Raw genomic sequence first — 27296 nt, forward strand, 5'->3', positions numbered from 1 at the left:
TTTGATTTCTTGAAATGGTGAGAGATAGCAAAGGAAGTGTCACTTTCCCACAATTGTTTTTCCCATGCGCATTCTTTTATCGAATGTTTCAGCAGGCGAGCAGAAGAATGCCGGACCGCCTTGCCAACCTGTGTCCTATTTTGGTTATGACCTGTTCCCTTGTTTGTCAGGAATCCTATTGTATGTGGCGAACGGGGGGGAAGCGGGATTGCCGGCCTGACGCCTGGGTGCTTGGACACCCACAGCAGGAATCTTGGAAGGCTGCTGCTGCTGCTCTGAGGGCTTCCTTTTCCGTTTTTGTGTACTGCACCAGGAGAGCGCTCATTCTGCATCGCAGCCGTGCCTTCAGCTCTTAGTAGCTCATCTTCATCGACAAGACGGCTGCTCTTCTGTTCTGCTCCAGCACGGAAGGTCTGAGGTGTTCTTCAGCTTGACTGGTCCACAAGCACCTCCTGCAGGCCCGCCAGGAACGTGAAGGTTGCCTGTGGCTGCTGCTCAGAGCTGTTCATCCTGTTATTTATTCAGGGAGTGCAGTAATTACATAGCTGTCATAATAGAATTAATGGTGTTTGTTTTCTGGTGCACAGGAGAAGTCAAATTAGTTTGTGCCGACTGGGTCCTTCAGAATGTGCTTTGAAAAAATACCGAATAATGCAGTTGTGGTGGATAGTGATTGATAATGAAATTGAAAGGCATCTTGGGCATGTTTTAAATTTACCATAAGTAACTGACCCAGGATTACTGTTTTAGTCTTTAGTTTTCTACAGCTGTGGTTCTCTTCGGTGTTACCCTAGTGTCAGACTGTGCCGTTAGATGGAAATCGCCAGCAGTCCGATGGAGGAGAGGTAATGAGCCATCCATGCTTGTGAACAAAAGGTGGTCTAATGTCAGACGTTTCATGTTTGGGGAATAGGTCTGTCGCGTGGGTGCTCTGCTGATCATTGTTGTCCCATGCTCATCCTGTACGTCCCGTTGGTTGACGCTAAAAGTCCCGGGATGACTGCCTGTCCATGGTGTACCCTGTCTTGCACCACATTTTTTCACCTTAGGAGGACACAACCTACACTGGATAGAATGCAGTGAAGGCTTACAGCAGAATTCTATTTCATAATAGCTTTATCTGATTTCCCCCCTCCCCGCACAACCTAGCCAATGAACAGACGTCCTTATTGTTAAGCTTTCATTTATTCAAGCTACAAACAAGAGTTCTGGTCCCGCTTGTGATCATAAGTGTATCTCTGTTCTGCTTTCTTCTGACAATGTAGCATCCTTCCAGACCACAGTGATGTTATACTCAGAGGGGTTTAACGTGATGTTTTGTAGTGAAATGCAGGTCTCGGCTTAAAAAAACTCATACACAGAATATTTGAAGGATGATCTTCAGCACTCAGTCCATGAGCTAAGCAGGACTGGAGAATGTTGTAAGTCATGAAAGTCCAATGTCTTGTATCGTTTTGTTGGCTGCACTGGTTCGCACTCTAGCGTGTTCATTTCAAAAGCAGTGCAGAAGACATTTTGCTGCGCAGTCTGATATTAACAAACTCCTGGACAGGCTGTTGCTGTGGCTTTCTGTTGTGTGTTAAGCTTATTTACAGAGCTGGATTCTTTGGATGCACATGATGTCCATTACGTGAGTCGGCTTTACTTAAATTGGCCGTTTAACGTGGTCAGCCATTTGCACACCCTCCGTTAATTAGTCCGGGGTTGCTCTGTCGAAACAAACACCATCCCCAGGTGACCTTGGTCTTGCGTATCCTGCATTGCTCCCACTTATGTCATTACATGGACAAGTGAGCTTCGATCCTCTGTTAAAGGTCACTATGCGCTCTTCACGTTTCTCAAAAGCGTGATGGCATGCAGAGGCCTCTGGGGATCGCCGTCCTGCCTTCTGCCCCCCCCGTCTTGGCCTGGTGCCGGTCCGTTCCGCAAATGCAATTCCTTAAAAGTCAGCTCCGTTAAACTGTGGTCCTGTTTGATTCACTAGAAGTAAAATGTTTTTATTTATTGCAAAATGTTATTAATAATCAGTAGCATAACCACTTTTGAAGTATTGGCAACGAAAACAACGTTAGAGATAGTGCTCAGTGGAGTTGCACATATATTGGGAGACACATTAATCTTGCATAGATTTCAGGGGGGTTTGCCTCCCCCCGATAATGTCTGAGATAGTATTCATTGCATTTAGTTGTTCTACTCATCTCCTGCCTAATTTTGTTCTATGTGCAACAGCTAAGAGGCAATAAATAACTTTCAGGTTTGATTTGATCCCACGACCCTGTTTAGAATCAACACGTGAACCAGTGCATACCGTGTCTATTTTAAGTTTTATTTAGTTGTTCTGAAATATTTGGAGGGATAGTATGTTTGCGTTCTGTCTGGGCGTCTGACATAAACAAAACTGTTTTGGTCCTAGTCAAGAATTACAAGTAACGCAAGTGAAGTCTGCTTCCTTCTTCAAACTGTATTGTCGCTAATATAAACCATTTTGTCATAACGAAGTTGTTAATGTGAGAATCGTAGTAGTTTTTATTTTTCTTCATTCAGCTGATGGTTTTTGTCCCATTCAGCTTACAGAAAGAACTCAGCTTCTTCCGATAGCTCCCTACGCAAGTGATGTAGATAAATAGAAACAGCTCACCTATCTTACGAAGTTGTCAGTAGCTCCAGAGGCACATGGGTCTAAAAGAGCACTGCCTGCTTCAGCCAGCTTGAACATGTTGAGTTTGCAGTCTTAAGATTAGTTATTTTGTTGTGTTGAAAGAAGGTGTCTTTTTTTTTTATATATATATATTGGAATACATGGGTGGAAGACATGTCAGACAAGAGAGAGGGGGCAGTGATTTTTCTTCTTTTTCTGTTTGGATGAAACTTGTGTGTTAGACTTGAGGTCTGACGAAATTTTGCTTTGACTCGTAACGGCACAGCATTCAGTATTTAGATGGTTGTCAGCTTGCATGTTTTGTTTGGAAAGTAGGAAACATCCTCACATTTAGCAAATGTCCAGGTGGTCACTTTTCAGTCTAAAGGAGGAATGTCGTAACCATTGTGTTTGGGGACACGTCTCTCCATAGACTCAAATTGGTTTGCAGCAATTCTGTTTATGTCTGCCTTTTATCTAAATGGTCTTTTAACAGTCCCCACCTGTTTTTCATTTCCCAATCCTGGCCTGTCAGCTACTGGAACGACTTGCATTTAAATAGTTACCGATAGCGCATGTTTGAGTACCTCTCAACCCTTGTGTTTTTATGAATGCATGTTGACAAGTGTGAAACCTGAGCATTAATTGCATGCAGACATACTGTAGGTGAAAATATTAGCTGTTATGAATCTTCAGCACATACATGAAATGAGGTAATTTTACTGTATGGTTGACTCAATTACACTTACTACACATGAACTCCATATTGAGATATACAAAAAGTCTCAACTCTCCTTTATCTTTTGCTTCCTTTCCAACTTTCCACAGTGAGTTGACAATCTTAGCCAAAACTGTTCAGACCAATTGTTCAATAGGTATGGAAATGTAAAATGCTGCGCGTTAGTTAAATACGACTGCTTTTGTTTGTGATTATGCTTTAGATGAAGATCGGGTCACGTTTTATGAGCCATTCATGTAGAAATATAGATAAACCCAAAGGTTTCACAGGTGCAGATTTTTCTCTGATGTTTTTATTAGCAGATATTTTATATGTATTTAGTATACAGCTAAAGCAGCTCACGTGTCTGAACAGTTGGTGGAGCTCCTGGGGTTGAGATCGGTGAAATTTCCGTCACAAGTAGACTCACGTAGACAACGTGTTGCGAACAGTGTGCATTTGTTCACGTTTTCTGTGGTTTTCAAGGCGTCTCCGCTATGTTAATGGAGACTGAAAACCCTTAACCATTATTGCAGCTTTCTTCTTGGCTGTAACACCAGCACCGTTTCCACGCCGCGATTCCCTTCAGATTTGACCAATTCAAACAATTTTAACACTAAAATTGCTTCCCTCTGGCAAATTCCAGCTTGAATTGCCAGCTGTCATGGTTGGAGAACTTGCCTCGGCCGTTTGGCTGGAACGCGGCAGGGCCGACATTCAGACATCCAGGGAGCATCCGTAATTTTAGAAAGGCCCTGCGCATTCCTTTGCACTTCAGTGAGCGCGGCCTTTTCAGGCACCTCCTATCAGGAAGTGGGCAACAATGGGAGCAAATTGCCAGAAGCATGTAGTCAGACAGTGTGAACGGAGCAGGGCCGAGGATCGCTACGTCCACCCGTGCTTTCGGGAATATTCTGCCCTGTGGGTGATCGATTCACGCAGGCACGGTGCTGTATAGCAGTGGTTCCACATGAGGGGCATCCCCCAACGCAATCTTATCCTGACCCGGCGACCCTAAACGCTGCGGCGTGCGGTGTTACCGACCGCAGATTTTGATATGCTGTTTTTATTCGTACGGTTTCATGCAGAGCCAGCATCTCCGGACTCTGAGGACCGCAGTTCGACTCCCGCCTCCTGCTGTAGTACCCTTCAGCAAGGTCCTTACCCTCGATTTCCCAGCTGTATGAACTGTATGCCACCTGGGAGAAAAGCATCACATATAAGCAGGTTTGTAAGTATAAATTACCAACATCCAATCGTTCTGATATACGGCACACATTTGTCTCGTGTTCATGTACAAAATGAAATATACTTCAGTTCTGAGTCCTAACTGGCAGATTATAACATTACAGGCTAATATTAAGCACAATTTAGACATTTCATTATATCCTATATATATTTTTCTTAAACTCCGCTTCATTATCGAAAAAAGGAACACCTTCGTACACAAATGTTATAAAAACAGCACTTTATAGATGATCTGTAATCGCTTGGCAAACTGAAAAGCTGTGTGGAAGTGACACCTTACAATGGACGGAAGGGACGAAAATCCCCATAAATAGACGTATACCTGACATGTACCTCCAACAGCAGGACATCGGTCTCTTCCTTTTTAGCTCTTGGCTGACAAGGCGGAACACGTCTTTGCTGACGTCCGCCATTCGGCGTGTGCACATTTCAAACGTCTGCCTAAACGCACTTTTACGACACCCGACATGTATTCGTTCGTAGCATGTTCTCACCACCAGCAGTCTCACTTTTCATTGTCTCTGTGCCATGGCCGAAACGTTTTGTACTGCATTTTTACCATCGACGGACGACAGCCCTTTACATTTAAAATGAAAATTATAATTTAAATGACAAATAAGATAATTGCCAGCACAGCATATAGCTTTATGTGGCCTGAAATTTAGTGTCTAGAAGACAGTCTAACCATGTATGCAATAGTGTGTGTGTAATATATGAAGAAGCTACTCCCAGAATGCCGCTACTTAGTGCTGGATTGCAACCTGGTTATAAATCACGAGTTGAATTTACTGTCTGAGACCACACTTCTGCACGTTTTATACTAACTTCACATTATAGGCTTTTTGGAGTATTTCACAAGTGACCCGTGCTGTTGACACTGCCGCACTAGATAATAGTTTAAGGTGAAGCGAAAGTAAACTGTTAACAAAACCTGGATTTTTCGGTTTTGTCGGAATAATTGGACTGGTCTTGGATTTCAAGAAGGGTAAATTGGAACGTGAAAGCATCACGTAATAGACCTTTGCTCCTTACTTACTTATTTACTTGCCACTTATTCACAAGAGTCACCTTTATTGTGGTGGGAGGTATCCAGGCTCGAAAAACTCGCATTCCTGGGCCATGATTTTTAGTCGCCCAAGTATGATTAAGAAGTAAGTAGACAGGAAGTATACCGTGTTCCTATCAGAAAACCATGGCCAGAGGAAAATTCACACCCAAAACAGCAGAGGACATTATTTAAGGAACTGCTGTCATCATCTTAGCGTCATATGCAGACGTCGACTCACACGTGCTGGGACACAGCTGTTGCGATGCTGCTTCTGGGCTTTTGTTGAAATGAAAACGGAGTCCGTGTCAGTGGTGGTGTTGCAACAAGACCCATAAATTCCAGACTGACCGCTCAACCATTAAAAACATATCTTTCACCAAAAGTTTCACTTGACACCCTCTACTTTCTCGACAAACCGCAACCAAAATTCAGTTTTCTTGATGAAGTTACGGACCACGGGCTGATCAGTCTAACGTACTTGGCTTGGGATGCGTTTTAATGCCGTGATCCACACCTGACGTTCCCGCTGTAAACATGTGGACGACCAAAGAGTTTGACTCGTGTTCCAAAAATGAACATATGATCAGCGTGACAAGTCCCAGGAATGCTGGAATGTCTACACACACTTGTGGAACTGATTATAAAGTGCTGTGTGATCACACTCGTGAAATATTTCAGTCTTTTGCCCATTTTTCCTATGTGGCCGCATTTGCGGTTTCTCGGTAAGCGTTTTCTCCTTATGTTGCTATGACCCAGTGCTGTTCTATTGTTTAAATAAAGAAAAATCCAGACCTTCATCGTAAAATACCATTGACCCTTCCCTTGCATGTCTTATCGCCAGGCTACCAGCGCAGAGGCATCCATCTCATTTCAGCGGCTGAGGCGGACGGGGTGCTTCGCAGGCCTAGCCCGAGGTGATGTCTTTATTTGCCGAGGAAGCGTTAGCTTAGTGGACCATCTGCCTGGTGCGTCCTGGCAGGGCCCGAGAGCCCTGCAACCCAAACTCCATTGTTCAGCCAAGCATATGCCAATCCATCGGTGTGTGCATTTATAATCCACCCCCCGTCATGTGTCTGGGCCTCATTGTTCCCGTACCGTAGTACAGCTGGAGACCCGCTCTTAAGGATAGACTTAACCGAACAAGCTCCAGGTGGCACGTCCGTCGGCCGCTTTGTCTTTTGAACCCGACAGCAAGCCTGTCACCCGGAGTGCAAGGTTACATATACGAATAGCTAAAGAAGCTCAGCGGAAACAAACCAGCAGCCGCAGAAGGACCGCTGTTATACAGCATCCTTGGGACGTTCGGCACTTTTCGTCACTTCGTATCGCAAACATAATTCATCTTATGTTTCGTAGTGCTGATATCTATTTTGCAGAAGTTTGAAAAGTGACTTTTGCATTTATTCATTTAGCTGCTGCTTTTTTTGCAAAGTGACTTACAATGTTAAGGTGCTTACAATTATTAATTAATTATACAGCTGGGTAATTTTACTGGAGTTATTTAGGGTAATTATCTTATTCAAGGGTACTACATCCAGAGATGGGGATCGAATCTGCGACTTTTGAGGTGTGCAGGCAGCAGCTCTAACCACTACACTATCAATTGCCCTCATGTACATGAACATTTTCTGGATTATGTTTAGACTTCTGTGTTGGCTGACGCCCCTTCCAGGCTGTACCCTGCCTCAGGAGCGGCCTATGCTTGTGGGATAGACTCCAGACCACCGTGACCCCGCATTTTGAAAAAAGTTCAGGGATGAATGAAAATATCTATACAACATGTTTTAGTTTGTTTCTGCCAGTTATGCATACACACAGACCCTGGTGTGGTGTGGCACCACTGATTTGAGATGCTGCATTTCAAAGTTTCGTCCTTAATTTTTTTTTTTTCTCGTTTTTGAGGAAATGCAGGATATGCAAGATCTTTGTAGACTGATTTTGATATGGTGTTTAAAGAATGTTGTAATGAGGCTTTGGACCCTTCTGCTTTGTTGTGCGCCGTAACACAGGTGATACGGCATCTTTCTGCACCTGCTTGAACAGAATGGCAAGTGGAGCACAACAATGGCACAGTGAGAAGGAGCACCATCCAGAGGTAAAGTCACTCCTAGAACTGAGCAGATGTCAGCTACAGAGTGTGAATGGAAGTAAATGGGAGGGGGGTCTTCTAATACAGCACACGACACATGCGAGAACTTAGGATCCACGTCTGCCCAGCGAGGCACAGCCTGCGGCTCTGACAGCCATCAGCCCCGACATCCTCTAATGCATGTGTGGTGCGGTGCGGTGGGGTGGGGTGGGGTGGGGTGGGGTGGGATGGGGGTGGGAGAGCAACTTAAGGGAGAGTTGGCCTAAGACTAGCCTGCCAGATGGCTGCGACTGACAGGTGCATCTGTCACTCCAGGGCAAGCAATAGATAAGCCTTTGTTTACCTTAAACAGCAGTCGCTGGCAATAACAGCGCATTTTTTGGAAAGATTAATTTTGCCCCTGATTCATTCAAGTCTCCTCCGATATATTTCATTACTATTCATTTGTTTGTCTTTATAGAGCAGTGTTCTCACAATGGTGACACAGAGCACTGAATCGAGTGTAAAACAAGGTTACACCATTATGCTAATTTCTGAAAATTAGCATATGGGTTACAATAGACATGATGAGGCCAATACTGTTACGAAAACATTTTTTTTGTGTGTCAAAATGTAAGATGAATTGGGTGTGACACCTAAAAACGAGATGAGTAACATAGCGGGATGTTGGAAAGCTTGCGTCGAAGTGCATTTTCATTATGCCCAAACTGATCTCTGGAACAGGTGTCACCGGCCAAAGGCAGTAGTCCTGGGATGCAGTGACAATGCCGCTATTATGTGTGATGTAAATGTCAGAGCGCCTGCATAAATTAGCTTTTCAGCACAAACAGAGGTCGTCATTGTTCTGTCCTTACTTAATTTGAAACAAAAGTTTAGGCAGCTTCTGAAGGCTGCCGTCAAAGTGCCGGTTTCAGTTCGGCGACTGGTCTCTAAATTGAAGGCGCAGTTGCCAGCTGGCTGGGTGTCGCTGACAAGAGGACAATGAATCTTCTTTGCTTACTGCAAGATCCATCCGTTGGCAGCTAGTCAAAAATGTACCTGAAATCGGTAAATAAATTTCGCTGTGCATACAAATACAGGTTTGGGAAAATGTCATATAAAATATATATATGTACACACACAGTATAAAGGCCTATATACACGTGTCGTCAAGTTGATATCAAGGCATGGTGACCCTTTGGATAGTTGTCCTGAACTGTTTTCAGGCCGAAGGCTAATCGTTGATAGAGTGGTACCCGCAACTGGTGGTATTGTATTGAACCATTTCACTGCGCCATAGCTGTTTCATATATACTTCGGATAGATGTGTTTGCTGTAGATCGATACGGAATTCTCTCTGCTGGTGGCATCAGCGAAGTTGTGTCTGTGTGCCGAGTGTTTCGAAACAAATGTATAGACAGCATCGCGAAGCGCGTATTTCGTTCCGGACAGGGGTTGTTGCGGACACGCACCATCCCGAATATTAAAAAGTAGACCAGCAGCTGAGGACTTGCAGCTGTCAGCAGTGGATGATTTTTTTTTTTTTTTTTTTTTTATAAATGTATTTTTTTGGCACTTCTACAGGCTTCCAGCGAGAGCGAGCTCAGTGGGACTAATGAGCGGCCGAGACTAAGAAGCCTGTGATAAATGGCTATCGAGACGGCAATCGCACAGCAGCTGCTCTCTGACCTCCCCTTCGCTCCGCCTCCTGGTCGCCTGAGGCTACGCCATAATGGAAAGCACCGGCAACGCTGGCTGCATGCAAATTCGATCTTTAGCTTCCCAAAGGCTATTGAGATTACAAACAGGCCAGATTGATTCTCAAAACATGCAACAAAGGCAGTTATGTCTCCTTTTTCATTCCAGTGTATCTGCGTTTTCTGATGTCAAATATTTTTGATATGCAAATATACATAATACGTTCTGGACGGGCCATTATTTTAAGATATTGTTTAATTTGGCATTAAAATGGGGTTTTCAGTGAAACAAACGGAACGCTAAGGCAACGTGAAGGATTAAAGATATTTAATTGCTCTTACCTTATTTGTTCTCGTCATGTCCTAGAATGCAAACGCGCATTCCTGTAACCATGTTATCAGAGGCTTTACGTTTGTCCTTGGACATTGTGGTCGGCCAGTGTTTTCCCTCGGCTTTCCGGCCAACTTGTTTGCTCAGAACTGTTTGATATGAAATTTTCCCTTGGTGGCGGCAGCGAAGGTGAAAGTGCTGCATCTACACACACTGCCATTGACACAGCTGGTTCACGTTGAATGATATATGGTATTTGTTCCAACATAATGAAATATAGGGCTAAAACACTTGGTGGGATCACAAAGGTTAGTCCTCGACTTTTCTAAACCCCCGATGGCTGGAAAATCCAGAAATTGTAACACATTTCTACAAACGTGATATTTTGTTGGTTCGTGATGATAAAGAAAAGGCTTCAGATAAACCTTGAACAGCCTGGACAATAATAGTGCTTCACTTTGCCATACAGGCGATGGAAATTAATAACGAAAACATTAAAGCCGAATTGAAGGATGTATACGGTGATAAAACATGCAGATCTTACATTTATATTAATTCATTTCGCTCATGCTTTCCTCCTAAGTAACTTAGAATTTGAAGACGCTGAAGAGTGATTTACCCTTTAATCAAGGGGACAGAGGTATTTACCATAACTTGCTTAAGAAGAAAAAATACACAGCTGTATTAATAGGTAAATAATTAGCTTAACATTCTAAGTTGTTAGAGAAAAGCATCAGCTAAATGGAAAAAATATAAATGTTATACCGTAGGGTATCGTATAAATATTATACCATATGGTAACGTTTACTCTGTCAGTTTAGTATCAGGTAAGTACTTTGCTCAAGGGTACCAAAGTAGGATGAGGACACGGCTGGTAGTGGAGTGGTTAGAGCTGCTGCTTTTAGACCCAGTAGTTGCAGGTTTGAATCCCACCTCCAGCTGTAGTGCCCTTGAGCAAACTTACCTTAAATTACTCCGGTAAAATTACCCAACTGTATAAATGGGTAAAAAAAAATTGTAAAACAGCTTAACATTGTAAGTCACTTTGAAAAAGCATCAGCTAAACGAATAAACATAAATGAGAGATTGGAGTCCAACCTGCGCCCTTTGAGCGCAAGGCGGGAGCTCTGACTAACGGCACCTTATGTCTCTCGAGTCGCAAAAATCGAAACGGCGAGTTCTTTACTTAGGATTTTGGCGAAGGCACTACGTCATTTTTTAATATTATGAGAAATTCTGTCCTGTTCGTCTTGACGAAGACAGGAGCTTTGCTCCCGTCACTAGAGTACTTCCATGTTAGCTGTGCCCTACGTACACGCGCAGCGTGCGCGTAGCGTCTGCGTGGAAGGTGTGTTCGAATCGCTTCCACCCGACTGGCCCTTTGTTTGTTGGGGAAGCTCCAATTAGAGGGAAAATGTTCGGGGCTGCAGACCGCCGCCTAATTATGGCGCACACTGAGGTTCGCTCGGCCCCCATTGACATGGTAATGTGAGGAATGCAGCAATTTCCTCTCTCGCTGGAAAAACAAAGGGAGCCTGGCCGGCGCTCCGTGTCTCTCGCCACAGATCATAACCCCCAACCCGACAACATGCACACACACCCACGTATGCAGGCCCAGATGCGCACAATACATGTACTCCGTGCTGCAGTCGCTTGTGTGTTCAAGCCAGTCCCGTTGGCACTTGCAGCGGTCCACCTTTCACAGCACAGCAATGAGATGCAAATTATTTCTCACTCTAGTTTTCTCATGATGGCTTCAGGCCTTCATGGGTGCAATTATTATGTAGCTTCACTTATAATCCATTAAAAGTAACCATTTACATTTATTAATGTAGCAGAGCATTCTCTCCGAAGTGATGTGCATTTCAGAGTATAAAGAAAGCTGCGTTAAAGTATGTGTCACAACAGCTTTCGATGCAGGCGTGCGATTGTAGAATTTGTAGGAAACGCTGGAGGTGATCGTGACGTGTGTGATGCGTATTAACGGAGCCGTAAGAGGATCGGGGAGAAGTGAGCCGTGTGTGTTAAATGTTGAAAGGGGTTCAGCAGTTCTGAGAGAAATAGGGAGCTCATTGCACTACATTGGACCCAGATGTTAATTACTTAGTAAATGGAATCACTCTCACCTCTAAATGAGTCCTTTTGAAAAATAGTGTACTTCCCTAAATGGCCAACAGCCTGTCCAAGTAAATATCAAGTTAAGTCAAAGTGGCTTTGTTGTTATGTCAACCATATAGGGCTAGTACAGTGAAACGAAACAATGTTCCAGGACCATAACGCTACATCTAAAAAAAAGAAAAAAAAAAAAAACACAAAGCTGCCTACGCAAAACAAAAAACAATAAACACACAGGAAAAAAAAAAAGATATTACAATACAATAAATACTATGGATATAAATATACTAATTAGTAGCAAAAAATACAGCTGATCACTACAGCAGACGAACAGTGCAAAAAATTGCAGAGGGAGTGGAATGGTTTTCAGTCAACTATGGGTGTGTGTGTATGTGGATTTCGGTCAGTCAAGTTTCTAGGTATTGAGGAGTCTCATGGTTTGGGGGAAGAAACTGTTATATAGTCTGGTCGTGGGGGCCCGAATGCTTCGGTACCTTTTGCCAGATGGCGGGAGTGAACTGAACGTGAACGTTAAAATATGAACGAGAACTGAATTTTTGTGAATCGTATTTACGGCGAATCATTGGTTTCCTGTCTGAGTGACAGAGATTTGAGAAATGCCTCCGGTGCAGTGATTCACAACACTGCCCAGCTACCTTGTGCGTACATTGTCTATGAATTCAGAGATCTGCCCGTGGGTCAGTGTGGTCACTCCTGGTGTGGGGTTACACCACCTCTTCCAAAGGCCATATCTGCAAATGTTTCTCACTTTGCTTATATGCCATCTGATCCCAGCTCCTTTGTGTGTGTGTGTGTGTGTGTGTGTGTGTGTGTGTGTGTGTGTGTGTGCGCGCATTCAAGGGTTTGGGGGAGGGGTGGGGGCAGCAGATGGCAAGCTCACCCTGTGATGTCTGGTGCGGTGAGAACAATGCACCCCTCAGTGCAGTGATTAGGGGGGGGGCTTTTACTCCAGGGACAGCTGGCAGGCAGCATGCCTCCTCCATGTGCACACAAACACACGCTCCACGGCCACTGGCATGGGCACAACTTAAATATTTACCAGACACACGGGAACAAACGACCCCACGGAATACTATTAATTTTTAAATGCTCGCTGTCCAGCATCTGCTCGCTGTTTCGCCTTACTTCTTGCAACGCTTGCCAAGGTTTCGGCTGTCCATTTCTGGTGCAGTGATTTAATAAATATAATGAAAGGCATAGACATTTATATTACAATATGTCGTTTTAAATATTTATATTTTGTGTATTTGTTGCATATATATTCACAAATATATTACATATGTAACATTTTCAAATGTTGTTTTAAATACGTAGAATATACATATTTCAAAATAATGTATTTAAATGTTAACTGTATACTTATTTGAACATTTTTAAATATGTTAAATATTTAAGTACTATGTGTATTATACAGGTTTAAAATATATTTTAAAATATATTGAAAAATGTTAGATACCTGTGTGTGTGTGTTTTTATGTAAACATTATTTCATTGGCCTTTCTAACCAATTGCTTAAAACCCAACAAAAAAACCTTTTCTAAATTCCTTTTAAATTGTTTACTGACAATAGAGTAAGAGCTTTAGAGAAAAGTCAGTGCGCACAACGAGACCCTGAGGTCACTGAGTTGGAAAATAAAATAACAGAAAATAAGCATACCAGCGGTGATTACTGCAAGTACACTGTGGTGTTGTTAAATATGAGCAATTGATCATTTTCTCAAACGCTAAATTCAACTTAACATTTGACATGTTTAACTTCGCCGCTGCTGTGGGAGCTCCTCTGGGCGTTGCTTCTTTCGCCTTAGCCCCGCCTCTCTGGGTGGCCCCGCCCACTTCACTAGCGCTCGCTCCATCGCCGTGGCCCCGCCTCTCACACCGTGCCTCTACCTCTCTGCCTATGATTGTAGAGCTCTAGATGTGGCCACGCCCACATCCCCCTGGCCCCGCCTTCGTGCTCCCTTTGATCCCAGAGGAACTTTGGCTCGCGCATTCCACGCATTCCAGCCGCGCGAACAATCAGCGCTCGGTTATTTATTAGCGCGGAGCGGCGTGCGCTGCAGCCACTTGGGTCCGCGGAGGGGAGCGCGCAGCTGCTCTTATTCACACATTCGCTCCAGTCCTACTCACGTGCGGATTTCTCTCCGTCCACAGCTTCATATATGGCGAGGAGGAAACCCTGAACTGGTGAGCTGCTGTTTTTATTATTCTTATTATTATTATTAGTTGCACTTGTTTGTGCGCTCGAGATTTCACCCACCTAGACTGCAAAAAACAACTTTTAAAAAGCTGAACTTCTCGCCTAACGTCGTCGGAAAAAGGGAAAAGGTGCGCGATCTAAGTGTCCAACGCGTTGTACTCGTGTTTCTCGAAGGTGTTGGGACAAACGGTACAGTAGTAGACATTTTCCTTGGGGAAACGCAGAGAACATGACTGTCAGAAATACCACGGTAAGCGCTGCCCGTGCCGATCGCGGACTGCGCGCTTTCGGAGGAATCGGAATGCGGTGCGGCCGTTAATACGAGTGTCGCTCTATAAATTCTCCAGCTATCGCTTACTGTTAATGTGTCAGCCTTTTGTGAGATAACACTTTATTTAGACTGTTGGGGAAAGAGCTGGAACGCTTTGAGTGTGTAACTCTTCTAGTTTTTATCTCATGCTGCTGCCGCCGCTTTATTGCGTTGGCGCCTTGCGGGAAGAGCCGCGTTACACGAGTACGGCGGTAACGGGGACGCGCCGTGGTGTTTGACAGTGTGTGTGTCACGTGTCAGAGCAGCCGGTCCCTACTGATCTGCATTCGTGGACTTTCTTCTAAATCTTTCAATTTTATAAAAAAAAATAAATAAAAATCCAGAAGATGCCAGGTAGACAATGTAATGAATACTGACATTGACTTTAAAAAGCATCATACGTATTAAATCAATGTGCAATAAATATTGTAAAGTTCATTATATGCAGGTTATGATAATACCCTGCGCAGATATTATATTACCTAAATCTTAGGGGTCCATGTTAGCACTGGACACCACAGGCTCCCTGGGGAGGTGTTTCATTGGTATTTGGGGGGTGGGAGAATAATGTTGTTGCTATGGCAACGAGTCATAACATAGACTGCTGTGTGGCCCCTGTGTTTTGGATGGGAGGGTGCTTCCCCTTGGTATTGACAGCACCCCCTGCTCCTTTCCCCGCACACCCCATCCGAGAGACGCGCCATTGCCCCCAGTGTTTATTTCCAACATTCTCTTCCAACAGCAGCAAACCACATATTTGCAACGCGTTGATTTTTTTTTTTTTTTTTTTTTTTTTTTTTTAATGTTTAGAAAGTATTTGCAAAGTATGGAAGTATCTCTGATTTGTTCAGTCAGTTTTGAGATTTATTGCTTTTTTTAAAAAATACTTTTCAGTCATAATGTTAGCTTTGTACTTTAATTTTTATTGCAGGAATAAAAAGGCAGTAACATCCCCTAGAATGACTGACATATTGTTCCTTATTGTGCTTGTTCTGCTTCAGATGCTGTTAACTAACTACTAACTGCTTTCCTGGATTCGTCCTTCAGGTTCCTGCCTGTACTTTGACCGCTTAGCAGTTTCTCCGCGCACGGGTTGCGGCGCATCCGGAGTTAACGGGAAATGATAACGGCGGAGGAATCGTCCGGCACTGTGCTGCACCGGCTCATCCAGGAGCAGCTCCGGTACGGGAACCCAACGGACGCCAGGACCCTCCTGGCCATCCAGCAGCAGGCGCTGCGGGGCGGGAGTAGTGGCGGGGGTGCCGGTAGCCCCCGCTCCTCCTTGGAGAGCCTCACCCAGGAGGAGGTGCAGCTCCCGCAGATGTCTGCCCGCCAGGAGCCCCAGGGCCAGGAGCACCAAGGCGACTTCGCTCACTCCGAGAGCTCCATGCGCCAGCTGTACCAGCTCCACCGTGAGGAGCTGCCCACTTATGAGGAGGCCAAGGCCCACTCCCAATACCTGGCCTCCCGGCGGGGTCAGGCCAACCTGCTCCCGGCTCAGTCGGACACACCAGAAGGCCCGTGGGCACTGAAGCACGGGCACGTGCGCTCACTGAGCGAGCGCCTCCTGCAGCTCTCGCTGGAGAGAAGCGAGGCTCGGAGCAGCACGGCGCTTAGCCCCTCGCACAGCTACCCCCAGCTGTCCCGGCACCACGTCGGTCCCGCCGCGCACGCCGAGCCGGAGGCTCCCCGACCTCCAGAGCAGCGGGGCCCACCCCCGGAGTACCCGTCCCTGCTCAGATCTCCGGGCTACATGCTGAGCCACTCGCAGGAACATGGACACTACTACAAAGAAGCATCTCCCGTGTTCCATGCCCACCGGCACAGGTACGAGAGCTACGCTTCACATGCTACAGTAACACAGTGCTGCTCTGAGCGGGGGCCATCTCATTTGCATTTTTGAATCTTTCTCAGTGCTGTGACAGTCACCATGGTTTACTGCATTTCTGTAATCATGCTGACAAAATATCAAGGTTGCTGTGCATTGTAACTGACGAAGTTCCTTTTCTTATTTTATTAACTCCTGTACTCAAACTTTCCCTTTATAAGTAAGAGAAACACCAAATACAATATACCACGTGAACAGCTTTCATTTCTTTTAAACGGTCTGGAATGTACAAGCTACACCATCAGCCATAGACCGTTTGGAATCAATTTAAGATCATTAATTTGCCAATAAATTTTAGAGATTGCTCGTTAACCTGTGAGCTTTCACCGCTTACCGTTAGAGGCATTTAAATACAAGTACATGGGACAAATAATGAATCGCTGAAATGTAAAAGCCAGACATAAACCCCCGGACGTAATTGAGGATAAAACTCTGGGACTTTGCTCGTGTAAACCCAAACGTGATTAAAACTTGAAATAAACACGACAAACCCTTCTCCAGATTAAAGAAAAATACCGCAAGGCTTTTCTCTGTGGTTCTGCTCCGAAATGTGTACAGCTCTGTTGTCGTTTGCAATTTTATGCGCACAAACACTCTAACATAAAACGTTTGCTGAACTCGGTTAAAAGTACTATTAAATCTTGAAATTCGAAAGTGGTAAAAACAATCTAAAAATATGTTAAAGTGCAGATTTTTTTCCCTCCAATTTAAATTTCTTTTAATAAAGTACGTGAAGCGCAGCACACACAACACACCACAAAGAAACAATTAACTGTTACACATCATCTCAGTCTAAAATAAACAAAATGATGAAATTATACCAGATGGAAATTAACAAGAAATATTAAAATGGTGAAAGCAGTAGTGCTTCCGGCGAACTCATTAAAAGTCGCAGGTAACAATCATGCGCATAAGAGAACTTGTTTTAACTGCATTACATGAAGTGTAAAATCTGTCTACCACTTTGTTCTTAATTTAAAACATCAGATGGCGTCTATGTGCACAGATAATGCAAAAGCATGGAAATGCACAGCACAGATTTGTGAAAGTGCAGGTGCTCTGTCCTTAAGGATGGTGCCAGAGCAGACACCGTTTCCCCACCACGCTGCCGTGTCCACGCACCATCCTGCTGCTGGGGGCATCTTCTCGGCCCCCCTCGCCCCCTCCGGCGGCAGCTACGTGGCCCAGGTGGAAAGACTCGTCAAGGAGAACGAGAGGCTCAGGAAGGAGCTGGAAGGACACGGCGAGAAAGCAGTACGTCTTCGCAAGGTGAGCGCATCATTTGTGATGGAAAGAGTAGTTTAGTTTATATTTTCATGTATTCGTTCAGCTCACGTTTTTCTCCAAAGCCGCTTTGCCTTAACCTGCTTACAATGATTTACCCGTCTGATCTCCAGGTGTATGAGTGTCCAGAGTTCAAAGGTGTTAAATTTTTGGCGCTTAATCCAAAGTACGGCTCTTGGGTTTTTCATGCACGGAAAAGATTAATAATTTTATCTTGTTTGACCCGCTTGTCAGGGTCATGGGGGAGCGGAATGCGTCCCGGGAACATATGGCGTTAGGTTAATTTAAGGTACGCCCGGGATGGGACGCAAGTCCATCGCAGCAGTCCGGTGCAGCCCACCGAAAGTGAGAGTGACCAAATTTTCAAACGTCTTTTCTGCTCACAAATAATAACTCTCTTAACACAATTTTATGCTGGATAGAAAGGTGTTGTGGCTTGGGAGCATATGCATTCCACAGACACCCCACCCAGACTTGATGGCTCAAAATAGATAATTTTCACAGCACTGGGGGGCTGTTTGCCTGCATTTGAGTGATGGCGGGCAGCTGTTACCTGAGGAGAAAGGGAAAAGAAAGCCTGCCCTGGTGTGTGTGTGTGTGTGTTTGGGGGAGGGGTGGATCAGGCCAACCGGGGCTCTGTTTTGAGCCCAATGGTAAGCAGAAAGTTGGTGCAGGTGTCCGCTCCAATCCTGGAGATGTCAGGGGGCCGTGACCCCATCCCAGCTGGCAGACAGGGAGGGCCCCGGGTAGTGCACCGGCCCCAGCAGTTGCCACCCCGGACTGAAAGCGCTCTTTCACTTTCGCCATCACTGCCCTCATGCATGTTCTCTCATGTCTTCATTCTTTTTTTTTTTTTTTTCCCCTCCTCCCTCCAGCTGTCTACTGGGCACAGAGATCGTATTGTTTGAGAGCATGTGCTCTCGGGGTATTTGTAAATCACATAGGCAGGTGAATACAACAATAACATCGCACCTCAAACAACGGTTTCCGTCATTTAAATAACTATCTCGTAAAACATCCTTAAGTACAGGGCTTTAAAAAAAGGTCTTTTTATTTGATCTGTAATTAGCAACTAATGCCTTGCAATACTATAACCACATTCCTCTTTTCTCTCAGAGGAGAAACATGCGCATATAAAGAATCACGAAAGGTATCTGAATATTTATTGGCCCAGGAGTTTGAATAATCCCTTTTTTTTTTTTTTTTTGTTTTCCTCTCCTCAGCTGCCGTTTGGCTTCCGTAGTTACTGTTTCTACCATCTCGACCCTCATCTGTGTTGACTTGGTCATTTGTGCTGATCTCTTCAAAAATAAAATGCAAAATGGGAAAATTTATTCATCAACATATATGATTTAAACCCAGTTGGTACAGCCTGGACAACAAAGTAGAAATTCACCTTTGATGCGTGTCACAGCCCTAGATGTCTGTGTCGTATTGAATTATGGGAAATTTCTAATGGATGTTAAGAGCCATTCCCGAGGCGGTGTAGCTACGCTGTAACATGAATGTGCTTCTGTCACGTGTCCTTCTACTTAGATGGGATGGAAAACATGATGAGGCCATAAATAATAAACCTCTCCGTCTTGCAGATGGAGACGGAGATCCGGAAGATATCGGAGGCCTACGAGACACTGATGAAAGGCTCTGCCAAGCGGGAGGCTCTGGAGAAAACCATGAGGAGCAAGTTGGAGGGAGAGATCAAGCGGTTGCATGAGTTCAACAGGGACCTGCGAGGTAAGGCTACGTTCGGTGCCCCGTCCTCCTAGTTTAGGCGCGGAAACCGTTCGGGGACTTCGCAAGGAGAGGCGTCTTGAGAGCCTGTGGTCGTTGGGCAAAGGAAAATCCCCGTCACTTCGGACTCCTCTCTTTGTTTTCAGACCGCCTGGAAACGGCCAGCAAACAACTAGCCGCTAAGGAAGTCGAAGCTGCCGACCAAAACCAGCACGTCCTTGCCAAACTCATCGAGCAGAGTGAGTGTGACACTTGCTGCTTCTCAGTCCGAGTGTCTTGTAGCGGAAACTCTGAGCGAGGTTTACACCCTCTGTGGTGTAGGAGACGGCCCTCTAAGTGCTGTTTAGACACGCAGGACTTCATCTAGCTGCAGTCATTCTCATGTTTGCTCCGCTTCCGAGATTTTACCGGCCCTGTACGCTAGATGGGATTTTGTGCATCTTCGCGTTGAGATACCTGAGGATTCGTTTTACTTTGTTTTTTTGGAGTGACTGGTTTAATTGGGGGGTGTGGCCTGACTGTAAAGAAATACAGCAGTGGAAAGTTTATTTTAAATGATAAATTTCGCATCAAATCTTCTCAAGCCTAGGGGCAGTAGGTGGCGTGGTGGTTTGAGCTGCCACCCGTCGCTTGAAGGGCCCAGGTTCAGAACCCCCCCTAGTGCTGTACTAGCCAGCAAGATATTCAGCTTGAACTGATACAGTGAGCAAAATACCCAGCTATACAGATGGGTGAACCATGGTAAATCACTTTTATGGAAAGCCTCAGCTAATTTAAAAAAAAAAAAAACCCAGCTGTATAAATGGGTAAATTTTTATTGTCAGTAGCTTAACGCTAAGTTGCTTGGGAGAAAGGCGTCAGCTGAATGAATCATGGTGTAAAGTTTTACGCACTTTTTACTAATGGCATCCTAGATTGAAGAGCATGGGGATTCTTTCCGTAAGGCACATTTCCAGGACGGATTTTACCGCAGTCCTGCATTTGGTTAAGTGGATCATAACCTCGCTGCAGTGCTCTGCATTGTGGGATAGCAGGATCCCAGCAGGGGGTCCTCAAGCAGGAAGCCCCCAGCGGAGTGCTGCTCTCGACACTTGGAACAACAGCAATCGCTCAGGACCTTGTTAAATTTGGCCCAGATCTCCGGAATTCCTCAGGTAGTTCAGGCTCTTCTGTGCACTGGCATCACACCCCCCCCCCCCCCCCCAGCACTTAAATTGCATACTCGACACCTCCCCTTCCACAGGGTAAAATGATGGGGGGGGGACAAAAGAAACCCGTTGCAGACTCGGGTTAGGTTTGGATCGGAGCTTCTCTGCCTCATTCGTTTTTGGATTCCGGTGATCTCTTAGGTCGCGGTGCGTGAAAGCAGGGAGGGCGGACAGGACGGAGAGAAACCAGCGCGCTGCTTTTTGCTGCCTTTTTTTTAAACCACGCTGGCAGGAATTCTTTCATACTTGCTGATGCAGTGGCTTCGGCCCCACCGTCCCGTCCCCGTTTTATTTGGCTGCGCGTCGAAAGTGGTTGATGAGACACTTTGCCCGTGCGATTATTCATCTTGCGTACATGTTAATTCCTAGATCTGGCTAACTTTGATCCCGACATTAGGGGGTATAGCGCTTGGAGCCCCTGCCTTTGCATTTGAAAGGCTCCCTGCTGCAGTAGCCTTGGACAAGCTACTTACCCTGAATTGCTCAGGTAAAAAATGACCCAGCTGTATTACAGAGAAAATCTTAAAGAACAGTGTTGTAGCATGAATAGAAACCTTTTTTCTTTTTTTGCTCAGTCACCTTCTGTACATTACAGCAGCGCAGGATGGAGATTAGGATTTTGCACTTAAATCAGTGTCTTTCTTTTCTTGATAATATAACGGAATCGGTGTTCAGTTCAGTGGCCTCCTTCGAACGCTGAGCGCAGAACGTTTTGAGTTTTTCACCGTAGCCTTTCAGAGCTCCAGCAAGCGAATAATTTGACTGAGCCGTGTTCTTCAGGTCGTCCAAATGGAAGCTGCGGTGTGGCTATACGATGGTTAATCTTCAACGGTGGTGACCAGCCCTTTACGGGCAGGCGACGGGAACGAAGGCCTCTCTGCTCCAAATTTATTCCGTGGATATTCCACTGAATAAACCCTAATCTGAGCACTTCTTGAATACGTTGCGAAAGTCTACGCTGCAAAAAAATTGACTTTTTACGATTAAATGCACGACAGCAAAGTAATCGGTCATTCCGCCGTAAAAGTACAGCGGAACACACAAACACACGTCGTACATAACCGTAATTGTTTACGGTACATCACCATTTTAATTTATAGCCAACATTATAACAATTCTTTAGCGATGTTTAAAAAAAAAGTATCATGCTGTAAAATTAGTCAAACTCTAGTTGTAATGTTAGGTGTTTAAATTTCCGGCATTTTTGCTCACATTTTAAGACTGTAATGTGTGAATAATTAGGTGGTGATGTAAGTTTAATTTTTTACGCAGTGGCTGAGAAGCGTAGAACACAAAGGAGCGTTTCGTCGGGCACCCAAAGGGATCGAAGGAAGTCTTTTCTCGTGCAACCGTGCGCAGGAATTTGAGTTGCGCAATCAGGGAAATGCTTGAAAAAATTTCGGAATGCTATCATGCCTATTGAGGTCGCAGGGATTGTTTTCCGTGCAGAGGAGTGCAGCTGTTACCTGGATTGGTAGACTTGCTGCTCGCTCCGGGGTGGAGCGGTTAGACTCTAATAAACGGTGCCAGAAGTCGGGGCCCAGCAGGCAGAAGCGGGTCAATGGATGGGGTCGTTTTGCGGTGCTGCATGGCGCGCAGGCCTTTACGTCTTTTTGCTGTGTCTGCGTGAAGTCTGCTGCTCGCGTCTCCATCTCCTTCAGGAATGTCGCTGTGATCCAGGAACGTCATCTATATATTTGCTCATCTATAGACTTTGCTGTCCACATAATGACAGCAGTTTAATTTGTTCTTAAGCGTTTACCAGATGCTTTTCTCCAAAGCACCGCAGAGCCCAGAGTAAAGAAAGCAGATAGCTTCGATAAATCCGTGAGATGAACACGTTTTTCGTACCTACAGTACAGCCCACAATTCACTAGCTACATATAGAAATAACAAATGGGAATAGAAGTAGGTAAAAAGTAGTTGGTGGTGAGCGACTAACTTGCCAAGGTTTCGGGAACTTAAGAGGGGAAATGGGTGCGAAAGAGATGTTTTGATGCTCTTCTTTTGAGAATGCTGGGAGGGAATCGGCAGCTCCGAGGGATAGAGGGAGTTAATTGGGGAACAACAGACTTTAACTGATTTTGATTTTGGGGGGCAAGCAGGCAGCCGGGGGTGAAGAAAGAACCTTGCTTATGTATGCAGAAAGCAGCTCTGCAGTTAGTTGTCTTTGGTATTTAACAGAAGCACTTTGAACACTGGCAGAACCATGAGCTGAAGATTCTTACCCCTTTGCTCTCCTGCAGATGAGAAGCAGAGGCGAGAGAATGAGGAGCTGGAGCGGGAGGTGCGGCGTCTACAGGCCGCGGGGGAAGAGCAGCGGCGGTGCCTGGAGATGCAGGAGCAAGTGCTGCGGGCAACCCGAGCACGCGCTGCCCAGCTGGAGGAGGAGCTGCGCAGGAAGCGCGCTCATGCGGAGAAGGTGGAGCGGCTGCAGGGCGCCCTGGTCCAGCTGCAGGCGGCTTGCGAGAAGCGCGAGACGTTGGAGCTGCGGCTGCGCACGAGACTGGAGCAGGAGCTCAAGGCTCTGCGGGCACAGCAGGTGAGAGAGGGATGCCCTTTCAGTGTGAAGATCCCCAGTCGGCCCGTTTTTACTTTATGGCTCCTGTTGCCTTCACGGTGTTGGCAAAGACGTTAGCGTTTTGGAGAGTGGGGGTGCCTTCTCGTGCACTTCAGCTGCAAAGAAACAATCACCTGTGTTAAAATGTGAACCGATAAAATGCATAAAGTTCTCCTGAAGAGCAACATCATCACACGTGACTTTGTGTGATTTTGATTTTCTCCAAAGTGGCATCCGCTGATCATTAACTGTCCCAGGTGCAACCGTATATCAGAGTGTTTTTGAGATGCACTTCAATTTTCTTTCTCTTCCAGCGACAGATGCAGAGTCAAGGGTCCATGTTATGTGGGGAACCTACCGCACCATCCCTGCTGCAGCAGCTGCGGGAGCGCGAAGAATGCATCCTAGCCCTAGAGGCGGACATTACGAAGTGGGAGCAGAAGTATTTGGAAGAGAGCACCATGCGCCAGTTCGCCATGGATGCGGCGGCCACGGCGGCTGCTCAAAGGTAGGGGCCCAAAACAGCCACCCGTGTGTATGTAGACCGCAGGTATGTGCGCTGCGCGTGATGGTTTTTCTGTTTCATTTGTAAGGATGTGTTTTTTCTTTGCAGGGATACGACCATCATCAAACACTCTCCGCAGCATTCCCCTCACGGCAGTTTTAACGAAGACCCGTCGATCGACAGTCACAGGCACCAAGAGATGGAGAACAGGTAATCGGGCCAAAGTTTCCACATTGTTTCCTGTAGTGATCATCATTGATTAGCTGTGATTGTTATGATGCAACAGTGTGTGGTTTTGAATTATTATTCTGATCCTGCGATGTTTGTCTCCCAGAATAAGGGCCCTATATGCGGAGCTCATTGAGAAGGATGTTCTGATCAAAGTGATGCAGCAGCGCCTACGCCGTGAGCCGGGCAGGGTTGAGACTCAAGGCCTGCGCCCTGCAAGGTCCGTGCCCTCCATTAGCGCTGCTGCCACAGGCTACCCTGCCCGGTCAGTGGACCACACAAGCCAGGACAAAGGTGAGAACCAGGGTTACGATTAGGCTAGGATTATGGTGGCGTTTTTTATTAAAGTCAAACAGCTGCTCAGAATGGAAATTTTGAGTTGTAACCACCCAGATGCTGCTACTGAACATGTCCATATCATCTCTGATAGGAAGACAAACTTATGTGCCCAATGGACACAGGAACATCAGAATGAACCCTGTTTGCTCTTTCCGTCTCTATGGTAGGAAGAAGCCTCTCAGATGACCAGACAGCAACGGTATCGGCCTCCTCTTGCGCTGCTCTCAATCCCTCAAGCTATGACTGTGTGAACCAACTGGATGGTCTCCAGGAGGAGGCTTCCGTTGTGGCCGAGCCCGTCGTGGGCACAGCGCCAGTTTCAGATGTGGTCTCCGGTAGGCGTTCCTCTTCTCTTGCCTAAAGCGGAACAATTCTGAGCAAACTATCATTGCTTAAGACAGGTTAGACCAAAGCACTCATAACTTTAAACACGTTTTTACGAAAGCCGTCGTGGCCATTAGATGAGTTGGAAAGCAGTTGACGTTTATTTATATGTGGCAGATGGTTTTGTCCAAAGCGGCATACTTGGAGTAAGCAAAAGTATATCTGACAACAGACAGATATAGATACAGACATGTATGTTTGAAGCTCGGTCAGATTGTCCAGCACCACCATGCAGGCACATGTTATACAAGTAGCTGCCTTGTAGAATTAATAGGGAGTGGAGAAGTGATGTGGCAGATGGTGTGATGCAAATTTATAAAGCTTTCAGGAGATCAAAAGAGTAATGGCCTTGAGCCTTTTTTTTTTTTTTTTTTTTTTTTTTTTTTTTTATTATTAAAGCTTTGCAAAGGGAAGCCAGTAGAGTGAGATGGTCATTCATGCAAGTTCACCACAAGCGGATTTATTCCTGGTGTGGTCTAGAATACATATTGTTCTTGTTTACGTTCACAAGCTTCAGCGGGTTCTGATCTTGGCGTAATGTTTCATAGCGTAAACTGGCCGGTAGCCGGAATGTCAGCCGTTTCGGTCGAAGATAAGTGTTCAGCACACGGACTGGTGCGTATTAATAGGGCGGCAGACGAGAGGTATACTTTAACGCATAACTAGTTAAAGGGTAACCGAAGCTCAGGTTATATAAAGTGATGGACAGAAACAATCCATTCAAGCCCGAGGTCTTTTATTTATTAAACCTTGACCGTGTGTCAAGGTTGCTTGAGCAGTGTGTCGAGCAAACATTTTCAGCTGTATGGCAAACCAATGGAAAAAATATATACATATAAAATATATATATATAGTGGAAGAAGCTGATCAGACACCACTAAGTGTAGCCCAACTACTGCTATAGATCAGCTTCTTCCACTATTGGTATTTTTGACATTTTGCCGTTGTTAGCCAGTTAAAAACACATTTAGGAAATCACAGGAAACAAATATGGCTATCTTTATCTCAATGTTTAATGTATTCAATGCTGATGTTACATTTACGTGCCCCGTTACTAGATGTTCCGGAGCATTCCCAAACTTCTCACCACGCCTTCAAGAGCCTCCTGAGCAAGGAGGCAGAAGTGGTGGAAATTCTCATCTGAAGTCGATGACGGCAACGTGAGACAGTGGCCCGCAAGACCGGAGGAGCTCCACGGGAGGTGGTTCCGCCCTTTGCCGCCCGAGGACGCCGCGTTGCCGGCTCAGGATGCCCTCGCACGAAAAGGAAGTTGCGGCGAAGTGAAACGGGACAGATGTGCTAACAAATGGGGAATTTAAAGCTGACTGTAGTTGAGTACGAAGGAGAGAGCTGAGCTTTCCTTTGAGCGTTTCTCTACACCGAAACGCCGCGAAACCCTTCTGCACGTCCCCCTGGCGTCCGAGTGGCTGCGGAAATCTGAGGTACTTCACACGGTGTCCCGCAGACTTGCGAGAAGCAGCCGAAGGACTGTGTGTGTGCATCTTTTTAATTGTGTACATATTTATAACGAATGCTTTGTGTGAATGTGTGTACGGAGGGGCCTGTTTGCAATAAGCAATAGCGGTACCATTATTGTTCATATATAGGCTTGTATTTATCGTTCTTGAAATTCAACTCAACTGTTGTTTCCCCCCCCCCATCAAATCCATACCGCGACGCGGAAAAAATGCTTTGTCCGTAATTTGACGAACGTACATAATGTTCATTCCCTTCGAAACCTTTGGAGTTGAGGCGAAGCTATACGATGGGTGGCGTCGCACTCAATACTCGCCGGAGTCATTCTGGGAACAGTGCGCATAAGCAGTTTCTTTTCAGAGACACTTAAAAATGCAACCTGTGAACTCAAGACACCTAAACCTTGAATGACCATCTCTCATGGTAGGTTTAGTTTTGGGCTTCAGAGAGCTGTTAAAAGCATGCCTTTCCATCAGCAAGCCTTGGTTAATCTTTCCACATTTCCCTGGAATGCCTTCAGTAGGAGAGCAAAAGACTGACTCGCGTGCTCCCCACATGCCCTGAACCGTGGCCAGTGTTGGAGTACATCTGTGTTTTGTTCCTCCGAGCTGTAGAGTTCAGTTCTCCCCGCTGGCCGCTAAACTGAAGACGATTTAGGCCACTTGAATACTGACACATTTCCCTTTTTCTTTTCATTGCTCTCCATGTCTTAGTTTTTTCTTTTTTAGACTCTCAACCCAGTTAATTTAGTTCCGTAAAAGGTTAATGAACAGTTTTCTACACGGAGGCTGTGGTGTAGAAGCTGAACATCCCCAGGTTTTTTTTTTTTTTCCCTTCCCCCCCCTTCCCTTTGTGTTTGAGACAGTTTGTTCTTTGTTGTCTTAAGTTGAATTTCTCAGAGTTGCCATTGTGTACCTTGGACAGCTGAGATTTGATTGTATCTTTTAAAGTCTGCAATCTTTTCCAAATACTATTTTTTTATATATTCTTATGCGATGCATTTGCTGGTCAGTGCATTACGAGGAAATTTCTATTGTCTGCCTTTTTTTTTTTCCCCCATAATTGTGGGCTCTGTTCAGAGAAAAGGTTGTTTTGAATGGAAAGTACTTTAATATATTTTGTATAAATTGTGAAACGTTCTCAGTATTTAGTGTCATTAATGCAATGCCAAAGATCTGCATTGAAATAACATTTAAATTAAAACTGAGTATTAAAACCAGCAGGGCTTATATGTAGGCACCCTACTAAAGTTGGATAACCTACACATTGATGTTGCTGTGAAGTTCTAAGATGGTGAAATAT

General features: G+C 45.3%; 1 protein-coding gene across 2 annotated transcripts; it reads left to right on the forward strand.

The window, feature by feature from the left end:
• Window positions 1-4546: 4546 nt before the first annotated feature.
• On the forward strand, window positions 4547-26819 carry amotl2a (angiomotin like 2a). 2 transcript variants are annotated; one of them, XM_018756892.2, is made up of 14 exons: window positions 4547-4583; window positions 6494-6566; window positions 7662-7747; window positions 14036-14068; window positions 15439-16218; window positions 17350-17548; window positions 19153-19297; window positions 19441-19533; window positions 22749-23044; window positions 23377-23570; window positions 23676-23777; window positions 23902-24089; window positions 24302-24469; window positions 25577-26819. In XM_018756892.2, exons 5-14 carry the CDS (start codon window positions 15512-15514, stop codon window positions 25660-25662), a joined length of 2178 nt encoding a protein of 725 aa, XP_018612408.2. In that variant the 5' UTR covers window positions 4547-4583; window positions 6494-6566; window positions 7662-7747; window positions 14036-14068; window positions 15439-15511; the 3' UTR covers window positions 25663-26819. The 2 variants fall into 2 exon arrangements, with proteins under 2 accessions (XP_018612408.2, XP_029110279.1); XM_029254446.1 differs by lacking the exons at window positions 4547-4583; window positions 6494-6566; window positions 7662-7747 and having other exon boundaries at window positions 13822-14068; window positions 23383-23570.
• The last annotated feature ends 477 nt before the right edge of the window (window positions 26820-27296 follow it).

The sequence above is a fragment of the Scleropages formosus genome, chromosome 8, assembly GCF_900964775.1.
Source record: "Scleropages formosus chromosome 8, fSclFor1.1, whole genome shotgun sequence".
In the NCBI taxonomy this organism is placed as follows: Eukaryota; Metazoa; Chordata; class Actinopteri; order Osteoglossiformes; family Osteoglossidae; genus Scleropages; species Scleropages formosus.

Bases quoted from the DNA above. Each gene is read 5' to 3' on its own strand.
- amotl2a (XM_018756892.2), top strand. From the start codon at position 15,512: ATGATAACGGCGGAGGAATCGTCCGGCACTGTGCTGCACCGGCTCATC. The intron at 19,534-22,748 runs GTGAGTGTGACA...GCTCTCCTGCAG, and splicing joins TGCCAAACTCATCGAGCAGA to ATGAGAAGCAGAGGCGAGAG. The intron at 23,045-23,376 runs GTGAGAGAGGGA...TTTCTCTTCCAG, and splicing joins AGGCTCTGCGGGCACAGCAG to CGACAGATGCAGAGTCAAGG.